Consider the following 25,331-nt stretch of genomic DNA (forward strand, 5'->3'; position numbering starts at 1 on the left):
CGTAGAATTTGCCAGATAAGTAGGTAAATTTAAGTAAAACTGGTTTTGCTTTTTGTCTGAACAAGACAAAGATCAAACCGAGAAAAAAGAGAGTAAAACATCTAGTTTAAGAAAATGCTAGTTTTCCAAATAAACTAACCATTATGGTTAAATAAATAAATTATTTTTATATTTTTCTAAATATTTTAAAATTTGTTTTCTATTCTTCAAAAACACTTTATTCTTTGTTTTATAAGTGTTATCTAACTATTCAAAAAATAAAACAAAAAGTGTATTTTAAAATTAGAAAGATATTTTACATTTAAAAGATATTAAAATAAAGTTAAATGAACGGTGACGAGTTATTAATATTGTAGTATCTTTCCCTAACTTGATTAATACTAGAACTGTGAATAGAGAGAAGAAAGAGTTAAGGAAGAAAAGAAATTATGAGAAAAGCGCGAAAGCCGTAGCCACCGACGCTTTCACCAAACAAGGCCTAAGGTTCCTTGAGAGACTGAAAAGGAAGTCCAATTAATTAATTATTAATTAATTAATTAATTATAATAATGAGAAAAGAAACAAAAAAAGCGTGCGTGGTTATAGCAATGTGAGGTTGGCGCGTATATAAACAAAGGACGATGACGAGCGGTGACCAACGCCATCGTAACGTAACAGCTCCCGTACTGAACCGTTGGGTTGTTCTTCGAGACCCACTCTGACTCGCCGGGTTGACTCGTTCGAGTTTGGGGGTTTCTGATTCGCCCGCAGACGGATCTCAATTTTCCCTCAGGTCAATTCTGTTCTCTTTGTCTTTCGGTTTTTATTTTTATTTATATATTTATTGCTGTTCGCTTTCTGCATGAATTGAGGTGAGGTGAATCTTTTATCTGGCAATGTAATTTGCGTTTGTTCAGATTCCGAATTGATGATTCGTTTTTTGAATTCGTGTTTACAATGTTTTGTTGTTTCATCACGCGGTGTTTGTGTAATTGCATTGTGCTTTAGTATCAGCCTGTGTTAAAACTGATGAAAACATTTGTGTACGTATCAGATCTGGTGCTGGTGTTAAGTATTCGGTAATTTGAATTCTCTTTTCGTGGTGCCTTTCCTGATTTGCTTCAATTTAAGCTTTTGTGAAGTATTGTATGAAAAATATTAAAAATATAAATACTACTGAAATTTCTTATTCCTTGCGTGACATAGGAGTAAATTGTATCGGGTTCTATCTTATATGCAATGCAAAATCGGGCAGGTCTCATTAGGCTTGGGTTCAATAGATCTAGAAGATCACCATGGTGCATGTTTATTTGTAAAAGCTAGCTTATACAACATAAAGACCAACAAAAAATATTAAGCTAGATAAATAACTCCCTTGTATTTTCTACAAAATGTGCTCTCTTTGAGAAATTTATTCCTGAAGGGGGCCTTTTCTCGTCAGTGATGTCAGTAAACTCAAATCTCTAACGATATCCATTGCATTTCAGCTGACTCAATCTTTTGTTTGATAGGCGTGTAAGACAAAGAGAAAATGTGAAAAGAGCTAATTTTGACAACATAAATCAAGTTTGATTTTCCTAAAATCCAATATCAACCATCTATATATGGTGAAGATTAACTCCTCGTAGGAAAGTATACTCAATATTATATACACCATTTCATGAATTTTTTCTCTCTAGCTCAATTCTTGATAGAGCAAGCAATGTAGAAAAAGGTGATTGTTGGGAAGTAATAATATATCAATGTTTTACATATCTCTTTATTCGGTAGCCAAACTTATGTTGTGTCCGTGTCATATTTGTTTCTATCGTGTGGAATTAATGCAATGCATTTTACATTGAGGGCTTCTTAAGTTGATATATTTTTATCATTGAAAGTTATGCAGGGAATTTTCTTAATTTGAAATAAGGAAAACAGTCGCATCCTGAAATTATCAGCAAATTGCAAATGCTTACTGTGTACTGCAATTCTTAGAGATAGACAGTTTATAGATAACCCTTGTGCTAGATTGAACTGTCTTTTGTCCTTCTCATTAAAAGCTAGTACCATTGTATAGCTGATTTTTGTCTTTGTTTTCATATTGGGCTAAACCTTATACTTCATTTTACTTTCCTTTCGATGTCTGTGATGTAATGACACATAATTTGATCTTGTTGCTTCTTTTGAAATTTGGATGAGTGTAAGTTTTCAGAGTTTTATGTCTTAGCTTTTTTTGACAAACTCTTCTTTCTTGCCTTTCTGTTTTTTTTTTTCGGCATTTCAGTTACCATCTTTAGCTGCATTGTCTCGCGTCGATCACCTCTCACATCAGGTGCAAATTCTTTGCCAGCTGTTTCAAAAGTCCGTGAAGAGTTCCATGCAAGTTCCTTCCTGGAGTGCATATTTGGAATAGAGCAGAGTGAAAATTGTTTTGCACATCAGGGTCTGTGTTCTCTGTTATTCACTTTTGATCTGCTTCTAAATTTATAATTTGCTGGAAAAACAAAGGGCATCGTATCACAATGAAGGCGCTGATTTTGGTTGGAGGGTTTGGAACAAGGTTGAGGCCATTGACACTCAGTGTTCCCAAGCCTCTTGTTGATTTTGCTAACAAGCCCATGATTCTGCATCAGGTAAAGCATTTTGAAGTGTTTTTTTCTTGAAGTCAAGTATGTACCCTTCATGATATAAATTAGGGATGGGCTTTGTCCTTTGATTTATTGACTCTTACACAATTGTTCATACCATATTATTTTATCCAACAAATCACCATAAATCTAGGGTTTAGGGTTAGCTGAATTCTTTCAATACTATTTTTTTTTTATAGTTTTGTAACACTCATGATAAGAGAAGAAAAAAACCTCTGTTTGATATTCAAATCATAATCTTGGTATTAAAAATAGAAGAGATAATCGATTTTTATTTATCAATTTCAGTGTGTAAACGTATATAGACTCTAAATTTTAAAAGTTTTGATTGCTCTCAGGAGCTGTTCCCCACATTAATAATCTGTTTTTTTGGTAGTTAGTGTGGCTGTGTACACTATTTGTTGATTGTATCTTCTTCCTCCTTTACTCAAGAAGTGAACAAAATTGTTATTTCCTTCTTGCTTGAGTAGGTATTTTGAATTTCATTAATATTTATTGTCTTTTTTCCTTGTGTTTGTTCTCCTTACCATCTTATCTCTGTCTTTGTATGCACTGGTGCATACTTGACTACGGTTGTGAATGTGTGTGTATCCCTTTTGTATATTTCTCTTTATAGTCTTAGTACACCACCCTACTAATTTATCTTTTAATTATACTTGTTTTGCAGATAGAGGCTCTCAAGGCCATTGGAGTCGATGAAGTGGTACTAGCTATTAATTACCAACCAGAGGTAAGGATTTCATATCTCCTGACCACACTACGCTGTTTTCTTAATGAGGTTAATGTAAATAAAGCTTTAGTTGACATTGGAAAAACTTCCTCTTGCAGGTTATGTTGAATTTCTTGAAGGAATTTGAGGCAAAACTTGGCATCAAAATCACTTGTTCTCAAGAAACTGAACCACTGGGTACTGCAGGCCCCTTGGCTCTTGCTAGGGATAAGCTGGTAGATGCCTCTGGAGAGCCATTTTTTGTTCTCAACAGTGATGTTATCAGTGAGTATCCACTTAAACAAATGATTGCATTCCACAAATCCCATGGAGGAGAGGCTTCCATAATGGTGACAAAGGTAACTAAGTTGAGACAATTTATATATATATATATATATATATATATATATATATATATATATATATGCGTGTGTGTGTAGTGCAGGTTATATACATATATGGTACAGATTTGAGCTTTCAATGTCTTATTTTTAGGTTGATGAGCCGTCAAAATATGGTGTGGTTGTAATGGACGAGACTACTGGACAGGTTGAGAAATTTGTTGAAAAACCGAAGTTGTTTGTTGGTAACAAAATCAATGCTGGAATCTACCTTTTGAACCCCTCAGTTTTGGATCGAATTGAACTGAGACCCACTTCTATCGAGAAAGAGGTGTTTCCTAATATCGCAGCTGCGAAAAAGCTATACGCAATGATCCTGCCAGGATTTTGGATGGACATCGGACAACCAAGGGACTATATTTCTGGCCTGACACTTTACCTGGACTCATTGAGGAAAAACTCCCCTTCCAAACTGGCCAGTGGTTCACACATTGTGGGAAACGTCATTGTGCACGAAACTGCCAATATTGGTGAGGGATGTCTCATTGGACCTGATGTTGCAATCGGTCCTGGCTGTGTCATTGAGTCAGGTGTCAGGCTTTCACGCTGCACAGTTATGCGAGGAGTTCGGATTAAAAAGCACTCTTGCATATCCAGCAGTATCATTGGATGGCATTCGACCGTAGGGCAATGGGCCCGTGTGGAGAATATGACTATCCTTGGAGAAGATGTCCATGTTTGTGATGAAGTTTACAGCAATGGTGGTGTAGTTTTACCCCACAAGGAGATCAAGTCAAACATTCTGAAGCCAGAGATAGTCATGTGAGGTTGCTGTCTTAAATGAATAGCATGTGATTAGTAAGTTCGAAGTTCTTGTTTCTGAAAAATGTGTTCTTATTCATTTGATTTGTTTTTCTTTATCCGCATCCCAATCCATTTTTATCTTTGCTACATATTGTACAAGTCAGTTTCGTTTAGAATGAGTGATGCCATAATTTACAATGTTGAAAGGTATGCCTTTGTAAAGGGTATAAAGTTGGTCAACCGTTCCTTGGTTGTGTAATCTAAAGTGTTACTTTATCTTTTTATTCAGGATTTCTTTTTAATTATTTGAGATAAAGTTGGACCTAAGTCATGAAATGGAAAGAATAGTAGACTTCTTCCTAGTCCTGGGTATATATATATATATATATATATATATATATATATATATATATATAGGTAGCAGAAAAATAGACGAAAAAGGAAAGTACATTCACCTACAAACATTTTGATTCAGTCTTTCAACTGAACCTGGCATCATTTAAACGCAGACAGAGACGGAGTTTGATGAAGGTCAAGTTTAGGAAAAATTTAGATAAATACTTAGTTCTTGACTTGTAAATGAGTCTTTTATGAGTTTACACGTATTTATAAAGAAGTCAGACAAAAAAAATCTATTAAAAATATATGGTACATATAAATTTATTTTAATTTATGTAAGTTTTAATTAATTTTTCAATTCTTTCAGATGTGCTTCTGAAGTTTTTTTGGGTATAGCAATGAACTAAAAGACAATTACCAAAAACCTAAATATCCGTGTAGAGATCATGCAACATAGAATCTGTCTTTAAGATTTGTTATGTAATTAAGGTAATGGTTTTCAAATGATCCAATAAAGTCTTTTGCTAAAAGATGGGATTAATAGATTCTGCAAATGTCCTTAAAATTGGGAGGCTGAGGATCGGAGGATTCAATCCTTCACATGTAATCATAATAACTCCTATAAAAGATATTGGTTGAAATAAGCTAAGCGTATTTTTCTCTTTCTTTTCGTATTGAAATATTCAAGCTTCCAAAGATCGTTTTGAACATTTACTGAAAGAAATATTACAACATGCATACTTAGCCAAAACAATCTCACATCTTTTGCAACACTCGTTTACTCTATTAAAGACCAATTGGTTGCATTGTTATTCCCATGTAACGAACAAGAGGGGAATAAAAATCTAACTCAGAAAAATGCTTGATTTTAATCTACTTAATAAGAATTCTCAAAATCGAAAAGAGCTTAGTTTGAGTTAGGGAGTTCTTTTTGACAAAAGATTCCACTGTAATATCAGTCATGTGGTATAATCACATTAGAAAATTGTAATATACAACATCATAACAATGACTAACGTACTGTTCAATTAGAGAAATGAAACGGAGAGAAGAATTTTTTTTTAAATCTTATTTAATTCAAAAGTTCAGAAAAGAAGGAAAAATAAAAGGATAAAATATCTCTCCTTCAACTTTTGCCCTTATTAATATAGGGATGATATTATTTTCTCTGCCCTCTCTTTTCACTCCAAAAATCTCCATTCCCCTTTAAACCAGAAAATATCATTTTCCCACTTTTTTGGAGCCAAAGATGAAGTTTTTATTATTATTTTTACAACTGTAACAACTGATACCAAGTTAAAAGAAATCCTAAACAAAGATCATCAATTTCCTAACGTTGGGGGAAAAGCAGCTCTCTTGTATAACATCATGAACAGAAAAATCAACAACAGATAGCGTAAACATCTCTCCCCTCTATTGAATTGTACAGACTAGAGGAAATAAAACACAGGCTAGTGACCTTCCTTTTCTCTCCTCCCTACATGAAGTTTTAATAGTAAAAATCAAGAATCAAATAGCAAGGTCTTTGTGGGTGTAGGTAATTGCTTTGTCACCATCCACTATCTGTCCACTTCCTTTGAGAATCCTGCAAATAAGCAAATGCATGGTTGTAGTATCAGTTATTATCCTTATAAACCTATTGGTATGTTAGTTATTTGTATGTGGCAAATCTTAATCTATTCACAAAAAGCTTTTATACCTTGTATTGTTCAAATTGAGCATGTCAACTGAATAAAATGGCTAGTTATACACTAAAAAGTTTGTATTGTTTCAATTATAATGAGTAAATGACCATCAAGCTCATACCATCTGGTTGTTAACAATCCATCAACTCCTACTGGACCCCGAGCATGAATCCTGCTTGTACTTATTCCCACCTATAAATTGTCCACGACATGAGAGTTAGGAACTAAATCAACAACCTTAGCATTAGAGATTGATTTTTAAGAGAATGTTTAGAATAACATACCTCTGCCCCTAGACCAAATCGTGCCCCATCACTGAATCTTGTACTAGCATTGTGAAAAACAGCAGCACTGCCAAAATAGCAAACATTATTTACATAACTGACATTGTAAATATGCTGAAGGCTCAAGAGGTTGATTGCTCACAAGAACAGGGATTTATGTGCTTATTAATATATAACTTAATCATAAAAGGCAATTAAATTACACAAAATAATGAAGTGAGTATATTTAGTAACACATAAAAAGACACTATATTTCAAAAATTGCCTGTCAACTTGACGTAGAAATACATCAGCTACTTCATGATCTTCTGTAACAATGGAATCAGTATGTGAACTGCAAAGAAAGAGAAATGTGACAAATTTCAATCCTCGTACACAGAACTACTATAGATCTAATTTGAAATGAGGCAGAGGGAGATGGATGAAAGGGAAATATGCTTCCAACACACTATCTACAAATAAAGAGAACCGTGCCTTCCATAAAGATTTATATGATCAATAGCTGCATAAACATCATCCACAATTTCAACTGTGCATGTCAATGAATTGTACTCGAGATGTAATGTACGAGCCAGTGGAATATTTAACAACGGACTTGCCTTCGGTCCTCCGAACAATGTAACACCTACATAAATTTTAAACCATTTCAGCATTCCAGAAACCTTACAAACAAACTACTCTTTAACAGTCCATTTAACTTCAAGAAACTATTCTTCAATTTTGGAAAAGAAGTCACAGTCAGATATTCACCAGTCTAATAGAAATGTTAGCCAGAAGCCATACCTTCTGTCCGTAGGTCAACAGTAATATTATTGAGCCAACCTTTCTCTACTAAGTCCTTGTGAACAAGAAGTGTTTCCTAAAAATTGAAATTTGAAAAATAAGAAAAAATAACTGGCAAACAAAGGTTAAGCTTTCATCAAGTACATAGAATAATAGAAATTACCATGGCATTGCAACCTGCTGGATAATCTACTTTTGCATCCAGTACAATCTTCTTTGCCATCTCCAAATCAGCAGATTTATCAACATAGACATGACAAATTCCATCTGTTTGGCAATAATGTGGCATTATTACAGTAAATTCATTTGACAAAAGGATTTACCATATTATATCAAGCACTTTGCTTGCATGTTGAGCAAAAGGGTCTTACCAGCATGACCCATAACAGGAATTTTAGTCGAACTCTTGATCTGAGAGACAAGTTTGTTGCTGCCTCTTGGAATCACCAGATCAATTACATCATCCAACTGAAAGAAAAGCAGAATGCGGACTCTAGCTTTTGTTTAAGGAACCAAATATCAAAGCGAGTAAGTTTATAAATCAGAAATTAATATCTACTATGTATTTACCTTGAGTAACTCAGGAATTTCTGCTCTTGATGTCACAAGTCCAATAAGTTTTTCACCGACAGAATCTGGTATGGCTTCAGTAATAACCTTAAGTACCAGCAATGAAAAATTACACAGAAAATATTTATTAATGAGATTGAAAAAATCAAACATATGATTTAAAAGAAAATGGTTCACAAATTATCATTTATTTTGAAACTAAACCTTGTGCAAAATTGCATTTGATCTCTTAGCCTCCTTGCCTCCTTTCAAGAGAAGCCCATTCCCACTTCGGATTGCTAAAGAAGCTATCTGTCAAGATTACATGAAGCTACTGGCTTAGAATGCAGATAAACAACATAAAATCAAAAGGTAGTCGAACTAGGCCTATTGTTTCTTGAATTGCAATTTAAACAGTTTTTAATCTAAAAGAAGTTTCATCCTTTCATGTGTGATAAGAAAAGAAAAATTCATATTATCTTAAACGTCTGATCACAGTTTAGTAGGTAATATAAGCTGTCCAAGCATGTCATCTATAGACAGCAAATTGAAAAGGGAATGTAAATAAAGGCAAGGAAGGGTAAAATTTAGAAATCAACACAATATTAGCCAGGTATCAACATAAGCTGAAAAAGAAAATTGAAAATGCTGGTTTACCTGCACTAGTGCCTCAGGGCGAGACTCAAAAACAATTAAGAGAACACCTAAAGGAGATGATGTTTTCTCCAAAATCAGCCCTTCTGCGAGCTAGATAAAAAGATAGCTATCAGAAATATTATAGATCAGTAACTATTATTAACAATCAAATGCGCATGAAAAACTTTTAAACCGTATACTTTATGACTAAGCAGATATTACTCACGCCCACACACAGGAGTTCAGACAGCTATCTTATACAAATTTGTATATAACATAAACCTTTCATTCTTACTGGCATAATGTAAAACTAGAATCTGTAATACAATAAATAGAAGGAACAAAATTTAACTTAGCACAATGTAAAACTACCATGACCCATAATATATATATATATATATAGCAATAACAAACTTTTTGTTACCTCGGTTCGTTTTAGCACTCGACCAATTGGATCTTCCATGTTTGCAATAATTCGAATGTTGTTTGCAAGGCTTGCAAGCTGTCAGTGATAGTCATTTATCATTACAAATTTTATAGTCTGCTAAAATTTAAACAATTTCAACTTTAGGGTAACTGCCTTGCCTTCTCCTTCTTTAAAACCAGCCTAGCCACCAAGGATTTTTCACATCCTTCTTCTTGTGCAGAGGCAACATCAGCTTCATTTTCAATCCTGATCTCTTCTTGATGTGCTTCCAAAGCATCAGCTATTTTTAGTAAAATTTGTTTCCTCTCTTCTGAAGACATGGCCTGTAATGTAAGATATGGATATCAGAATGCTAAATTAGGAACGTTATTATACTGACAGCTTTGTATCCATAAAAGAAACCTGAAGCCTTCTGGAACAGTCCCTAGCTGCAACTGCCATCTGGCGAGCGTCAAACTCTTTTATTGGGGCCCATTTATGGGCATCTTTATGGAAGAGGGTTCCAATACGTTGTCCATGGAGAACATTAAGGATATTTTCTGCTGCATAACCACTGAAAAGAGACATGAATGTAGCAGAAACAGGAAAAAGCCCACGTACACAGATGGGAATAGGATAGAGTAGGTAGCATAATGGATTTCATAGTGTTCTTGCAATTATATTTTCTGTTTAATAGATCAAAAATTGAACAGGGTGAAAAAAAATTTAGTGATCTTCTATGTCACTCCCATAGATTTACTGACTAAGCAAGTGGTCAACAAATAGTCATCCAAATACAAAAAAAAAGAAGAGAGAAGAAATAAACAGGTAACTTGTATAAAAAATTAAATCAGTAAGACTGTTTGTATTTCCATTTCTCAAAGTTGCTTGCGGTTTAATGAAAACTTAATTAGTAATGTCACATGTCATGTCTAAACAAAAAGCTTCTAATTGAAAATGGAGACACTGAAAAAAGCTTTAAATAAAATCTGAAGAGGAGATACAAATATGCAGTAATAGAATTGCTATTAATAATGCAAAAGCAAGTTTCAGTTTAAATTATTCTCGGTAGCATGTATAATAGAGCACCTGGTAATGATAACAGGAATGCCAGCATCAGCTGCATGAATAGAAGCCTTTACTTTGGCAGTCATACCACCTCTTCCCACTCTAGACTTGTCTCCAAAAGTAATTTCATTTTGATGTATTTCTTTAATGTATGTATGAATAAGCTTTGAACCTGGGTCACTCGGAGGGCCACTATAAAGACCCTCTACGTCACTCAACAAAATAAGAAGATCAGCTTTTAATTCCAATGCCAATAAAGCTGATAAACTGTCATTATCCCAAAATATGCCAGAAGAATCCTGCACAAAATGATTTGGTGACACTTCAAGTATTATCTAGTTTATTCTCTTACCTGACATTTTTCGGTAAAAAAATCAAACAATGAAACACTCTTTTGTATAATATGAAGAATAGAAGAATTTCAACAAATGCTGGGAATACTTCACAGTCAGAGAAGGATCATATTCAATGTTAAACAAGCATGCAACTTTCTTAAATACGTTGAGTTGGCTGGTGGACAAATTACTAAACTAAAATTTACTTACCTACCATGCACACATCAGTCCTAAGAAAACATCTTATAAAGACTCAATATTTAAGTTTAACAGATAAAGTTTAGAAAATTCATCTGAAGAAAACAATATAATTCCCAATTCTACTTCAAGCTAGCATAACCATTTATCATATCATCAAGAATTAAAAGAATTATGACACCATTTTTTCATAAAGCTACATTGCTTGAACAATCAGCTCCAGGATTAAGTTCAGCTGTGATAACAAATCAGACAAGTAGAACAACAAACCTCATATGGAGCTTTCCTAGTACTAACTGCATCGTTCTCGTTAAATATGGGAATAACTTTTAATCCTAACAGTGATTTCACAGTTTCGCTGAGTTGCTTTCTGAAATCTTTGTCTCGAAAATCATTGTCTGTCACAAGAAGCTGAGCAGATGTCACATCTAGCTGCAGGACAGGGAGGAGAAAGGAATTTACGCATCAATATCAATGTCAGTTATCCTCCTAAAATAAGGTAAGAATGGAATATGATAGTCATCAAGGGTAAACAAAACAAAAAATCTACACAACACAATTGGAATGAAAGCAGGCATAAGATGATAGTTCAGACATGAACATCAATTAACAACAATTACCTGACTAAACAAAGCATCATAAAGAGCCATAAGACTGCTTTGTCCAACAGCAGCACAAGCCTTGCCATCAAGTTCAACTTGCGGCTTCTGAAGGTCAGCAAAGCTGTAAAATGTGCCCCATGAAAGACCAAACTAAATTACAATTTCAACCAACTTTCGAGGATACACCTTACATGTGCACCCTGGGAGAGCAAATAAACAGAACAAAGGTGTTAAAAGTTTATTACCTGCTGTTGATTAATTTTCTGTATCTAAGCCTTTGGCGACCAAGGCCAACAGCACCTGATGACACCAAAATAATCTCATAACCAAGAGAGTTCAGCTCCTTAATCTGCCATGTATTTCGAAAAGGGTCACACATGCCAAACTCAAAATCCAATCTTTATACCTTGAACAAAGAAAAAACTTTAACACAAAAAATATATATACAGAGCAACCTGCTCACATAGTGCCCCTAATTTTCCAACCGCCACCCTTCCATCTTGGCGAGTAACCACAGCAGTCCCAACCTTCAAAATCATACAAAACAACCTTAACCATTTGCATAATCCTATGGTCCAAGCAACAATGCACACAGACAAACCATTTGTTACACAGCACACAAATGAAACACCAAAAGAATAATATAGTTTTCGGAGATAAAAGAGAACCTTGATAACGATGCGCTTAACATCTTTGAGAAAATGTCTATTAGGATCTGCGTTCTCCATATTCTGACAAGAAGCAAAGTGTTGTTCTTCTTCGGTGCGGTTGGCAGAGAAGAGAATAGAGTCTACCCGTGAACAGTTCTTAATCTTAAAGTCACGTGCTGATAATAAGGTTAACACTTTACACTACCCTGTCACCACAGATATTCACATTTTCTTTTATTTCTTTTAAATTACATCCAGTTGGATAAATTATTCTTGAATCATAATTATACTCTTTTGGTCAACATTTATACTTAAAGTTGCCAAAATTTTCCCACAGTAAGTTCTAAGTTTTTTAACATTAGAACTTTGAATAGGAGATAAAATTTTCAAATGCAGTATTAAAAGCGAGAAGAATTTTTGGACAAAGAAATTAAAATGAAGAAAATAAAACAGTTTATTTCAGTAAACATAAAAAAGGATAAATCTTAACTTTTTTAAAGTTAATTTTTATTTTATATTTATTTTTCAACTATAAACATATTTGATTAGATTCTGCAGAGAACTGGAAGTTACGGTATATCAAAGTGCACGCGGTTGGATGTTCTAGAGCCAACTGTCAGAGAGAAAAATATGGCTATTAACGTTTTCTATTTTAATTTCTAACCACTCTCAATATAAAAAGTTTAATGCTAACAATTAATTAAAATTTGTGATAATATAATTTGAAGCTATTTATTAACACAGATATTATATATAACTTTGAAGTTTAATAGTATATAAATTACTTATCTTAGTATATTTATTTTTCTGATCTAAACCTAAAGGTGTAACGTCAACTTTGTGGCTCAACTAGCTAATGTCAACTCTTTTAATTTTATAAAGACTGAAAATAGAAGTACTGCTTCATAATTCGGGACCCCAATATAATTCAATATATTTTAAAAAAAGTGTTTATAAAATTTAAAATAAAAGAATTATTTTGACAGAATTAATATTGTCAGAGTTAGATTGTTTTGTGATTTTTATTACAAAATAAATTGACTAAATGTGTAAGAATAGTTAAATTTTAAGAAAATAGTTTTTTTTTTAATTTTTAAACATAAATATACAGTTTTAAAATTAAGGAATATATTTACAAATATATACAATATTAAAATGCAAAAGAAAAAATAATTTGATAAGACGATCTCATGTTCCGGTCAAAAAGTACAATGAAATGAACTACAGTTAGTTGTGGCCTTCCACCTCGCATCCACCTGCATTGTCCAATGCAATAATATGCAAATTTTAAAATAATTTAAGTTAATTTAGCTTTTTTTAATTACATGCTTTAATAGGAATTTATTCTATTATCATGTTTTCTTACCAATAATACATGGATTAGAATTAAATATTGATTAATATTTTTAATCTAGTAAATCTTGGTGATAACTCACCGTTAAGATTAAAGAAGAGAGTGTGTGGTTAACATGTGAAAAGTTTAATAAGAAATAAATGCTAGACAATTTTATCGATGTCATAATTTCTCTTAAGGATACTATTTATACATGAAAAGAGTATTTAAATTTCTTAAAAAAAAGTTTCCCTTTTACATCTTAAACTTTAATTTTATTTTAATAATTCTCAAACTTTATCCTATTTACAAAAAAACCTCTTAAACTTTTAGTTTATTAATTAATACTTATGTTTTACTGCTTTAATAAGTAAAGACTTAAATTTTAATTAACCATTAATTAGAAATTTTTGAATTTAAAGTATTTCCATAGAAGGGAAATAGTTTAATAATATTTTATACTGTTTTTATAATTTATTTGAATTTTCTTTATATATATTAAAATAGAATAAAAAACATTGAAATAAAGAAATTAAAAGAAAACAAAAGTTGGAAGAATATGGGGTACACGACGACATCGTTTGATTGAAGTAGATCTAAGATCCGTGTTCTATGGTGTGGTGGTCCCAGCTCCCAATTCCTAACCCACTTACACATTTTAGTTTGATTTTTTAATACAACAATTATTAATTATTAATTATTAATGTCCTTAACACCTACAACTATGGATACCAACCAGTTGGACCAACAAAAAAGAAAATTTCAATTAAATATTTATTTAAACATAAATTCAATTCAATTATATTCTTAAAACATAAATTCTATTTAGGGAATCCAATTGTACGGCAGATTATCTTGCTGAATTTAAGGTTCAAAATTTTATTCCTCTAGAAAAGTCACTATCCCTTTTGGGACAGGTTCGGTAACTTCTGTGTTTTATTTCATCATCTTTTCAATAAATAAAACTACACCAAAATATTATATTAGACGATATATGAATAATTGTTTCCATAATATCCTTTTAATAAATAATAAATCAAATTAACCTATGTGAAAGCTAATTTATAAATATTCTCAAATATAACTTCTCTAAATTCTTATTTTTAACTTTAATAAATTAATTTTAATTATAAAAAAAACTATTTTGTATCATTTTAGTTATATTTCACTTGATTTTTTCCGGAAAAAATTGGGCATAGAGAATCTATAGCAGTAATAAATAACATAATTTAGATTTCAAAAATTTAAATAAATTAATATCTTTAAAATAACTTTAATTTCATGTCTAAATAAAAATAAAAATTCTAATATAATTTTTAATGATTATTATTTTTCTTATTCGTTATTTACTTTATTCATTTGATTAAAAATAAAAGCAACCAAATAAAAATTGCTAACATTATAATTAAAATGAAACAATAGCTTAAAAATGTGAATGTGAGATGATTTCATCGGATGACAATTATGGGTAAACACAAATACTCAATCCACCAAAAACATAATTATTTGACTTTAAAATAAAGATTTAAAAACATAAGGGTTTAGACTATGGGTTGAATTCAGTGTAAAACTCAATCATAGTCCAGTAATCCAGAGGTGTAAAACTCAATCATAGTCCAGTAATCCAGAGGTATCGATTAAAAAATATATATTTCTTTGTTCCTAACTTCCTTTGCCACTATCTTTCTACCATTGATTATACAATGCAAAATTAGAAATTCAAAGGCAAAACCAACCCATCATCTCCAAAATACTATAAAAACTAGTCAAGAAACACCACCATGGAAACCCAACCAAGCTTCCCCACTCCTCACAGAATCTAAACACCGTAGCCAAACTAATAGACAAGTAAATATCACACTAAACACAACAGGAACTCTCATGTCCCAAAAACTACAGGTGATAATTACTTGAAAGTTTTCAAAATACAATTGCTATTGTCAAGAATCTGGTACTACATACCTGATCTCAAGAAATCCAACAATCAGAACTCCATAGTTGATTAACGTACATATTATTTTACAGTAATGATTAATATAAATGTTACATATTAATTTGTTTTATTTACAAAAGTCCAATTATTTATGAACCAAGTTACCCAGCTAGATTCTTTTGAGCTGGAGTCTCATTTTCACATCCTATTCATATAAATCAATCTGACAACTGACAACTGCTTATAAACGATATACAAGCTGCAGATCATATTGAATTGAATTTTAGTCATAATATCATAAATTTGTACATCCTAGATTCTAATTAAGATATGTAACAGTAAAACATATAAGAGGGATCGTTCCTAACATGTTCCATCTGTAACCCTTTATTCCTAAAATCAGATTCATCAAAATAAATAAATACTAACTCAAATTAAAGAAATAAGTCTACCCGAGCATCCTCCTTGGCATTTTCTTTTTCTACTTCACTGCTGTTATAGGGATATGCTATTGAGTTAGATATTACATTTTCAGTTTCACTAAAGAGTTGAAATGAAAGATCTAGGAATTACAAAAAAAATATAAAAAAAAATGAAACGAGCTCAAATCCGATAATTACAAAAAAAATGAAAGGAGCTCAAATGTTGAAGGCAACCAAATCACAACCTTGTAATTCTACAACCATCAACAAATCAAAATTACAAAAACCATATCTGTTGCAGATAATTCTACTCAACGTGTTAAACACAGTTAGCCAATAACGTGGATCCGTGTGGGTATCAATGACAGTGATTTGGGTTTTATTCTTCATTACTGCAATGCTTAAAGTTATCCAAAGAAACGAACCTTGATGAAGACAGCCAAAGCAATTTGCAAGAAAAATGCAGCAATTACAGCCACTGAAACATCATTTCCTTCTATAAAAGACCTTAGGTTCAAGGCAACAAAGCTAGCTGAAGCGACGCCGGAAAGGATTATTATAATCCAACGAAGAAATCCAACTGGAACAAGCAATAGAAACTGAAAAATTTCACAAGAAGTGTTAGATATGTAGGAGAGTGTGTTGCTAGTATTCCTCATCTTCAAATATGAACTTTTGCGAAAGGAAATCCACGTACTACACAATATTGTAATGAGCATACTAACATTGATAAAATAATATACCATACTTCGAAAATCAAAACTTACAGAGGACATAATGAAAATGGTGAGGGAATAACCCCACATGCACCAGAACCGAATAATGTTAGCATTTGAACCCATATACTGAAGGAAAAAGTAGTATGCCAACGGGACCACTATAACATAGCCATAGATAGACCACGCAGCTGTATTTACAAAGCTGACATCAAAGCTCCAAGAAGTAGTGTTATCTGCATGTTTTTGCGTAAGGTATGTGGCAAGATTTCCGAGTAAGGCAAGGACAAAAACTAATGTTGTTGAGATCCATATAAGTCCATACCTGTAATAAAGTAAAAGTAACTATTAGAAAATCAATACGAACCATTGTATAGGCTTAATTAATAATTTTAACCAAAAAAGGAAAGGAAAGCAAATTTGTCTATTCTCTCAACATATTTGAAGAACCAAAATTTCATTAATTTTTTCCCTCAAATTTCCGGATCAATATCTGCTTCCATTATTAGGGGGGAAATTGTAAGGAATATTAGACAGGTATGCGTTCTACTTTTGAGATAGGATGCAGAAAAATGAACAGGTAAAAGTTCTCATGTCTCCCATAACTTGACGCATTCCATGCACCCTAAACATGCATAGAAAAACAAGTTATGCACCTTCTATTTCCCTCACATTACTTTAATTTTCTGAAATTCTGGTTAGGAAGTCAACATTTTTATGGGTGAACAGGACAAATGCACCAAAATGAAGAAAGATAAAAAAGGTAGCAGAAGCATAAAAGGCAAGGCCGTTTTTTTTTTCTACAAACTTTATGGTGACAGTTCAGTTGTCAACTATAGTTTTTCACTTTTTCACCAAGAGTCACAAATCCACATTTAATACAATGGGTATCTCTATTTTGAATATTGAAAATAAAGAAGCATGGGATTAAAAGAATGACTCACAAATCAGGATTAGCATCTATCTTGTTAAAAAAATCTCCACCAACTGGATTCAAGGAACTCATCAATCTGTTTACAACAACATCTGTGTCCACATTGAAATACTGTGTGTAGGATGAGACACTAAAGATTACCTGCCAGTAGCTTGTTGATTGTTGCCCAGATGCTTCTACACAGACAAACAATTAAGAGATGAATGAATGGCATTGTAATAGCATCAATTCACAATAAAAATTAAAAAACAAAACTTCAAGTTCTCTTGCATCAGACTGTTGAATTTAGAGGGTGAAGTGACAGAAAGAGAGAATAAAACCATTTAGAGATGATTTAGAGAATAGGAAATTTATATAATTCTTGTCCAATTTAGTATATAACATATCATCCATAGAGAGAGAGAGAGAGACTCTTGAGAATATTTGCTAGAATTACAGTAAGTAATGCGACCTCCTAGACAGACAGTAATGTCCATGAAATTGATTTTACCATGTGATAGTATGGTAGCATGATATAGCAACCACATTTTTAATACAGACCATAGAATCAAATATCAGCCAGCAGAATGAATCATCTCTCGGTCAAAATATGCAACTGAAACCAAATTTGTGCTTCAAAAAAACAAATTATATTAACTAGTACTACTACAACCATGATATATGATACATATAATATTCGGTTATTAGTTAAAGTCATAAATAAAATATTACTTGAAAGCTCTAGTTCAATTGTTTATAGAGCTCATTTGTCTGAAATATCTAAAACTAAACAAACTAAAAGACTCTCCACAATAAGTCACAACCCCGTCCCCAAAAAGAATCTGAAGATGTGCCAAATCCAAAATATGAAGCGATGAAGTATGCATACTCACATTGACAAATAAATAACCAATTCAGTATTACAGTCACTTCACTTATTAAAAAGTTCGATGACATACCAGTTGGAGTTCCAGCAGTTTGATATGCCTGTCCTCTGCCAACCCCATTGGCAGGGGGGAATGTTTGCATGCTCGCATAAGGGACTGCATGAAATTTCATAAACAACCTTTTTAGGCTACTGAAACTTTTAACAACGGAGAGAATATCGCGCATCTCAACATAGGAAAAAAAGCTAATCCAATAATTTCATACCGTCATGAGCTGTGCTACTCTTTTCATCGGTTATGACAGCCTGAACAACAATACAGAAAAACAAGTAAAGAACCATAATCAATAGCATAAATTAGCTATTAACTAACAAACAAACATACTAGTTTATTCAGATAAATTAATTAACAGAAACTGCGGGTTTGGGAAATCTTGAGTGCAATGATCTGAATAATCTCTATCCGAAAAATCTTGCCGTGTCAAGATTTTTTTGTAACATTTCGTCCAAGCAAATTTCATTCAAACGTAATTAGGAGAATTCTAAGGTTAAGATTTTAGTTTTAATTAAGTTATTATCAGCTTCGTTTAAGGATTTCTTGAATACTTGCCTTAGAATCTTAACCACAAGTAAAAAGCAATCAAGCAACAGGTTAGTAAGAAATCAAACAGAAAAAGGGGAAAAAAAGTGTGCGCAGACTCACGGGAACAGAACCGAGCAAATGGCTGGTGTTGCTTATGGTGTAAGATTCGTCCTCCATCGAAGGGAAACTCAAAAGTCTGAGTCAGAGAGACATTACGAAATGGAAATGCCCTATATTGCAGAACCATTGATTATGCTACTTACCTCACTGAAATGATTTTGCTCAATTCGTTACTTGGCCGAAAGGAAACTGATGTTGGGCCCCAAAAATGTCAACAGGCCCAGTAGTGCTGATAACCAAGAGGCCCAAAAAATAAAGAAAAATGTCTGAGCCCGGGTTCGAACCGGGGACCTCTAGTGTGTGAGACTAGCGTGATAACCAACTACACCACCCAGACATATTCTGGATTATGATGACTCTGTCAGATTTAATTATAACAATGTACACTTTATTCCATTTCAATTATAAATTATGTTATTTCAAGTATTCATGATAACTTTTAATTAGTTGATAATACATAAATGTTAAACTCGTGTAAAATGAATTTGGCACGTTCGTTTTTAGCCCCCTACCAAAGTCGGCATGAAATTATCATTTTTAAAACTTTACCTTCATGTTAAAGTACTTTTTACAATTTTATATTATTATTATTATTATTATTATTATTATTATTATTATTATTATTATTATTATTATTATTATTAACATCAGTTTTATTCCTTTTGTGTGGATGTAGGCTCAATTTCTCCTAAAATCCTACTTAATAGGCGATCCTTCTTATGAAAATGCCTAATTTTTATATTTTAAAATTGATAAATTTAGTTGTCTAACTTTTTGAAATATATAATTTTAATATTTTTTGTAATCACTTTTTATCTTCAAAAAAGTTAATAAAAAACAAAATTCACATACTTATAAGGACTAATTAGTCATTTTTAAAAGTATGTAAATTAAAACCAAGCTTGATTAGGAATACATAGATAAAAAAAATATTTAATTAAAAAAAAATATTCAACGAATTGATGTAGTAATTAATGAAGTATTCATATAGCGGATTTTTATTGTGTATGAAGATAATCTTATTGACGATTTTGTATGAAATTTAAGAAAATGATTTTCTATAAATAGTTAATAAATTAAATAGGTTGAAGAATAAAATTAAAGAAGGAAATCGAAATCAGTGACGCTGTAGTTTTGGTGAAAAAATGGTACAATGTAGCATTTGTGTATTAACATTATGGTATAATCTGGTTTATGATGATTCTAAATTTAATAAAAAAAAGAAAAAACTCAAGTACTTATTTCTTTAAAATTTTAAAACATTATTATGATATAAAAAACGAGATATTCAAAGCAATGATTTTTTCATATAAACAAGATAGTGACGGTATAAAATCAGTTTAAATATTAACTTTTCATTACCATTCATAGAGCCTGTAAGTTTTATTTTTAAAGTTTTATGACTTTAAGTTATCATATGATACGTCTTTTTACAGTATACAATATAAATAGTAATCATCCTTATATATGATTCAAAAATTCAATTCTCACTAGATATATCATGCAAAAAAAAATAAAAATGCATAGATTATACTAAATAAGTAGAGTTAAAAAGTAATTTTATGAATTTTTGTTATAAAAAAATTATAGACAAACTAAATGGTCAAATTCAATATTTTAACAAATTAAACTTGATTTTTTAGATAGGTTATTTTACTAAAAGAGTACCGTGAACAAATAATTTTTCAGAAATTAAATTTAAATTTGGTCGACTTATTTGTACTTTTACAGGAGAGAGAGTGATCCTCACTCGTTAAAATATAATTATAAAGCTAAAATATGTTTAATCCGAAAAATATCTTTAAGTTTGAATCCTTATTAAGAGAACGACTTCATAAAAAAGTAATAATATTTTTTAAAACTAAAAACATCTTTAAATTTGATAATAATATTGTTTAACTTTCTACATCTTGCTAACTACTTTCGTTAATTTTTTTAAATGTCTGTATACGGATATGACATTAATTATTATGAAATATAAAACCGCTTTATTAAAATTACTATTTGTTTTCGCATTTCTATTATGTTATTTATTATTTGTTATTTATTATTTATTATTTTTACTTTTAAGGATATATTAACAAAATGACAATAATAAATATTCTTCTACACAAAAGTCGCACTTATTTCCCTTGCTTTTATGGAAGGCTTAGTCAATTACATAAACATCTCTGAATTAGTGTACTTTTGAGTAGAGAGATATGGAGATTTTTTTTATAAAATATACATATCTATTTGAAAATTGATGATATTATATATATATATATATATATATATTATTTTATTAATTTAGGTACTCATATTATATTATTACAATAAGGGTATGAAGGGGTTGAATATTACTATATTTTTATTTTTTTTACATAGGAAAAAAGTGTGTAAAAGGTTCCCTAACACGTGGTCTGAGTCATAAAATATGGCCTTTACGTAAAGAAAATATGAATAGATTTGAGGATGATGTTTTCCTTCTTCCATTATTTTCATTATTAACTTTTTTCACTTCCACACAGATATATTTACTGCTATATAAAGCTTAAAGCTTCCATGTCTGTGTCTTACGCTTCACAAAGTTTACATCATCCATCTAAATCTAATTTAATAAACTCAAACACATGATTAAAGAGGACATAACAGACCTACACTTTATCCAGATCAAACATGTGCTTCAGCTTATACTAAGACAAGATCACCTGTTTTTTTTTTCTTATATGATTGGTTATTATATTTTGGGTATTCACGAAATATTTTTCAATAATTATCCATCAATTGAAAAGAGTACTTAGCCTACTCAAAGATCACCTCCATGCTGATATGCTGTTAAAGCTTGGTCATAATTTTTGGTGTATATGTGCTGCAGTTTTCTTTCCTTTTTATGCAGTTGCTGGTTTTATTGCGGTACAGCCAATACATTTTGTTCTCATAAGGTTTGTGTGGGTTATGACATATCTGGGTAGTGGGTCCGGATAGCTTTTTTTTTTTTTGTTTTTTAATCAACAATAAAGAATAATATAAATAGGAATACTATGTTCTCTGAACTAGGTATAATAAGTCTAGTTTTTAACCAAAATTTGTACATATGTTTGTTTTTTTTTAGGTTATTCTGCTTAACATAGGTTGTTCTGCAGCTTAATTGGGTAACAAAGTTAGACATTCATGAACAATTTTGTATATATTGTACAAGTCTCTTATGTCTTTCATTCCAGATGTAAGATGGATAGATTTTGTGAGATGTTCGCTTTATTTAATATTTTTTTTATAACAAAAAATATTCTGAAAAACATAGTCCACATAATAGCCAACATAATAGTTACATAAATTTACAAATATAACGCAACTCCAACCTAGGTATAATAAGTCTAGTTTTTAACCAAAATTTGTACATATGTTTATTTTTTTTAAGTTGCTCTGCTTAACATAGGTTGTTCTGCAGCTTAATTGGGTAGCAAAGTTAGTCATTCATAAACAATTTTGTGTATATTGTACAAGTCTCTTATGTCTTTCATTCCAGCTGTAAGATGGATAGATTTTGTGAGATGTTCGCTTTATTTAATATTTTTTTTATAACAAAAAATATTCTGAAAAACATAGTCCACATAATAGTTACATAAATTTACAAATATAACGCAACATGGTAAATTTACAAACGTCATGCAATATGATAAATTTACAAATGTCATAGAATTTACATCGTCAACATTATAGTTAAGCATTGGGTGTCTTAAAAAATTTAGTAATAAAATATAAACTTGATATATATATATATATATATATATATATATATATATATATATATATTTTAAAGAAGAAAACAATAATTTATAATGTCATGTTTTTTACTGTTATAAATTCTTAGAGACCAAATAAAGATTGATATTCAATATGTCTTTAATTTTACTTCTCATCTAAAAGAAGTACAGTATTTATGTTCAATGGTCATTTTTCGTATTCTATTTGTAATATTTAGTCTCTAAGTTTGTCTTTCATGTTCTAGTGTTAATCTTTTATGACTTATATTTTTTATTTTGTTATATAATCTATTAAAAGCTAGAAAAAAAATAAATATTGGAAACATTATTTAAAAAATTCTAAAATATAAATATTATTAATGAGAGTTTCGTAAGAAAAATAATAAATGAAAAAAACAATTATTAGTGTATGTGTATAATATTTACTAAGCAGTAAGTTACAATAATGTCATGGTTTTGCAAGATACCAATTAAAGATTGGTAAAGTATTTGTTTAATGGTTTGTCTTTTCTCGTCTTTTATCACTTATATTTTTTATTTTATTATGTAATCTATTAAAATCTAGAAAAATAATAAATATTGGAAAAATTATTTAAATTTTTTTAAAATATAAATATATTAACTAGAGTGGTAAAGTAAAGGTTAAAAAAAATCATTTTAATAAATACGAATATATTATATCCATATATAAAAATATTATTTTTTTATAAATAAATTTTAAAAATGATATTATAGTTTATTTTGGTTTTAAAAACCGTTTTCCCAAAACAAAATTATATAAATTATTTAGCTTTTCTTTTTTTCCTGTTGAAAATCTGTGGCTCACTAAACAACTTTTTGTTTTTTCTTCTTCCACTCTCATTATGTCTTTTTGTTACTTTTTTTTTTTATAAAAAACTTTCATGTTAGGCATCACTATGTTACTTGACATCTCAGCTATCTCAAGTAACAACAATCATCTGTCATCACATGAAAAAATATTATTAAAAAAAAGAAAAAGAAAGAGAATACAAAAATATATGGGACTAGACCAAAACTCATATGTTAACAAAAATTATACATAGATAGACTATACTTATTAATAAAGAAATCTAAGAACATAATAGATGAAAGCCTATTATACCAATGAAAGGATTCTTTATGAATAAATCATAAATTAGACAACTTATCAACACACGCATTCTCTTCACGAAAAATATGAGTACCCCCTAAACCTGATTTTTCCATAGTTATTAAGACAAGTATTCCATCAATTACAAAACATCCAATGAACATTTTTCCTAGCAGTAAACGCAACACAAACCAAGGTAGAGTCACATTCCAGCCAGACATTAGTAAGTCCCAACTTTTGAGATCCCTCCAAAGCATATATAACTCCATAAAATTCAGCAACCAAAGTCGTATGAACGTTAAAAAACGCAGAGAAAGCTCCAATAAACACTCCCATAGTAGTCTCACGAAAAATACTTCCACAAGTGGCAAGACCTGGATAACCCCTAGCAGCTTCATCAGTGTTCATTTTAACCCAACTTGGTGAAGGAAACTCTCATCTAACAAGAAAAGGACAAAGAACTTTACCAGTATGAGTATTCATACCAAAAAACTTAATCACATTGAAATCCATCATATCATTCTTCATTGAAACTTTAGACGACTTTCCCACTAGACAAGTTTGTTGGTTATTAATTCAGATTTTATTATTATTAATTCTGATTTTATTAACCTTAAACTATTTTACCGTTATATTGCATTAATGGTCAGTTTACAAGCCTGTTAGTATTCCTATTTTATTATATATATGATTAAGTAAATCAAAATGAATAAGATCAGTTTGGTAATTTTATGCAATTACGTTCCATCAGTTGCTACAACCTTTTGTCTTCTCTTATTTCCTTCAATTGGTATCAAGAGTCTGTATGTTATCATGAATTCTACCCAATTATCAGTCCCTATCCTTTATGGAAAAAATTACAATCGGTGGTGTGTGCAGATGAGAGTTTTGTTTGATTATCATGAGTTGTGAGATGTCGTTGAGAGTGGAGTGATGCAAACTGAGGCGCAACGAGTAGCGCATCGTGATCAGAAGAAGAAGGACAATAAAACTTTGTACCTCATCCATCAAGAATGAATGACGAAGACGTTAGAGCATATTGAATGAGCATTAAAAATCCTAATGTTATATCTTAAATCAACTGTTCTGAAACATTTGCATTACTAAATAAACAGTGCAAGAACTTCCATTAATTAATCATTTGGCAGAAAAGTAATTAAGTCCTTGATTTGTGGATTTGTGTTGGGAGTATTATTTAATTAGTCACAGGTATTTGGCCATTAGATTAATGTTACCCAAACTAAAGTTACCACTGCCCAATTGTTGGGCAAACGGATCCAGCTATATATACAATAATTAAAGGAAGAAGACGGCATGGTTGTAAGATGCTTTTCTTTTACTTTTGAAACTCCTAGTTTTCAGTGTCTCTTCTATAAATTTACAATCATCATCATCTTTCTAATTGGTGACAAGGCTTTTTCAGCTTTCTTTAATTTTTCTTTCATACTTTTTCAGTTTAATTATCTCATACAAATACTCTGACATTAAGCTATTAAAATGGTTTGCTTTTCAGCCAAAATGTTACTATATATATTATACAAAGATTCTTTTCTGAAAAACTGGAAATATAAAC

The 25,331-nt window shown here is 31.0% G+C and overlaps 3 protein-coding genes and 1 non-coding gene across 6 annotated transcripts; 1 reads left to right on the plus strand and 3 right to left on the minus strand.

Moving 5' to 3' along the window:
- Positions 1-352: 352 nt before the first annotated feature.
- On the plus strand, positions 353-4,822 carry LOC137815018 (mannose-1-phosphate guanylyltransferase 1). 2 transcript variants are annotated; one of them, XM_068618029.1, is made up of 5 exons: positions 353-772; positions 2,243-2,591; positions 3,274-3,336; positions 3,435-3,674; positions 3,811-4,822. In XM_068618029.1, the coding sequence occupies exons 2-5, from the start codon at positions 2,481-2,483 to the stop codon at positions 4,480-4,482; spliced, it is 1,086 nt and encodes a 361-aa protein (XP_068474130.1). In that variant the 5' UTR covers positions 353-772; positions 2,243-2,480; the 3' UTR covers positions 4,483-4,822. The 2 variants fall into 2 exon arrangements, with proteins under 2 accessions (XP_068474130.1, XP_068474131.1); XM_068618030.1 differs by having other exon boundaries at positions 572-772; positions 2,291-2,591.
- A 1,268-nt stretch (positions 4,823-6,090) lies between these two features.
- LOC137815019 (delta-1-pyrroline-5-carboxylate synthase-like) lies at positions 6,091-12,270 on the minus strand. The gene is made up of 20 exons (XM_068618031.1): positions 12,014-12,270; positions 11,801-11,872; positions 11,591-11,694; positions 11,364-11,466; positions 11,014-11,175; positions 10,232-10,509; positions 9,566-9,716; positions 9,322-9,486; positions 9,161-9,238; positions 8,758-8,847; positions 8,326-8,412; positions 8,122-8,208; positions 7,923-8,019; positions 7,715-7,818; positions 7,552-7,627; positions 7,243-7,393; positions 7,034-7,102; positions 6,769-6,835; positions 6,606-6,676; positions 6,091-6,384 (listed from the first exon to the last, which is right to left on the minus strand). Exons 1-20 carry the CDS (start codon positions 12,071-12,073, stop codon positions 6,309-6,311), a joined length of 2,148 nt encoding a protein of 715 aa, XP_068474132.1. The 5' UTR covers positions 12,074-12,270; the 3' UTR covers positions 6,091-6,308.
- A 3,425-nt stretch (positions 12,271-15,695) lies between these two features.
- LOC137815021 (uncharacterized) lies at positions 15,696-19,123 on the minus strand. Of its 2 annotated transcripts, none has more exons than XM_068618032.1 (6): positions 18,902-19,123; positions 18,465-18,504; positions 18,272-18,355; positions 17,344-17,509; positions 16,451-16,724; positions 15,696-16,282 (listed from the first exon to the last, which is right to left on the minus strand). In XM_068618032.1, exons 1-6 carry the CDS (start codon positions 18,956-18,958, stop codon positions 16,091-16,093), a joined length of 813 nt encoding a protein of 270 aa, XP_068474133.1. In that variant the 5' UTR covers positions 18,959-19,123; the 3' UTR covers positions 15,696-16,090. The 2 variants fall into 2 exon arrangements, with proteins under 2 accessions (XP_068474133.1, XP_068474134.1); XM_068618033.1 differs by having other exon boundaries at positions 17,344-17,506; positions 18,902-19,060.
- A 41-nt stretch (positions 19,124-19,164) lies between these two features.
- TRNAV-CAC (transfer RNA valine (anticodon CAC)) lies at positions 19,165-19,238 on the minus strand. The gene has a single exon. It is a non-coding gene; the product is annotated as a tRNA-Val (tRNA).
- Between the last annotated feature and the right edge of the window lie 6,093 nt (positions 19,239-25,331).

This window comes from Phaseolus vulgaris, chromosome 1 (genome assembly GCF_000499845.2).
Source record: "Phaseolus vulgaris cultivar G19833 chromosome 1, P. vulgaris v2.0, whole genome shotgun sequence".
Classification (NCBI taxonomy): domain Eukaryota; kingdom Viridiplantae; phylum Streptophyta; class Magnoliopsida; order Fabales; family Fabaceae; genus Phaseolus; species Phaseolus vulgaris.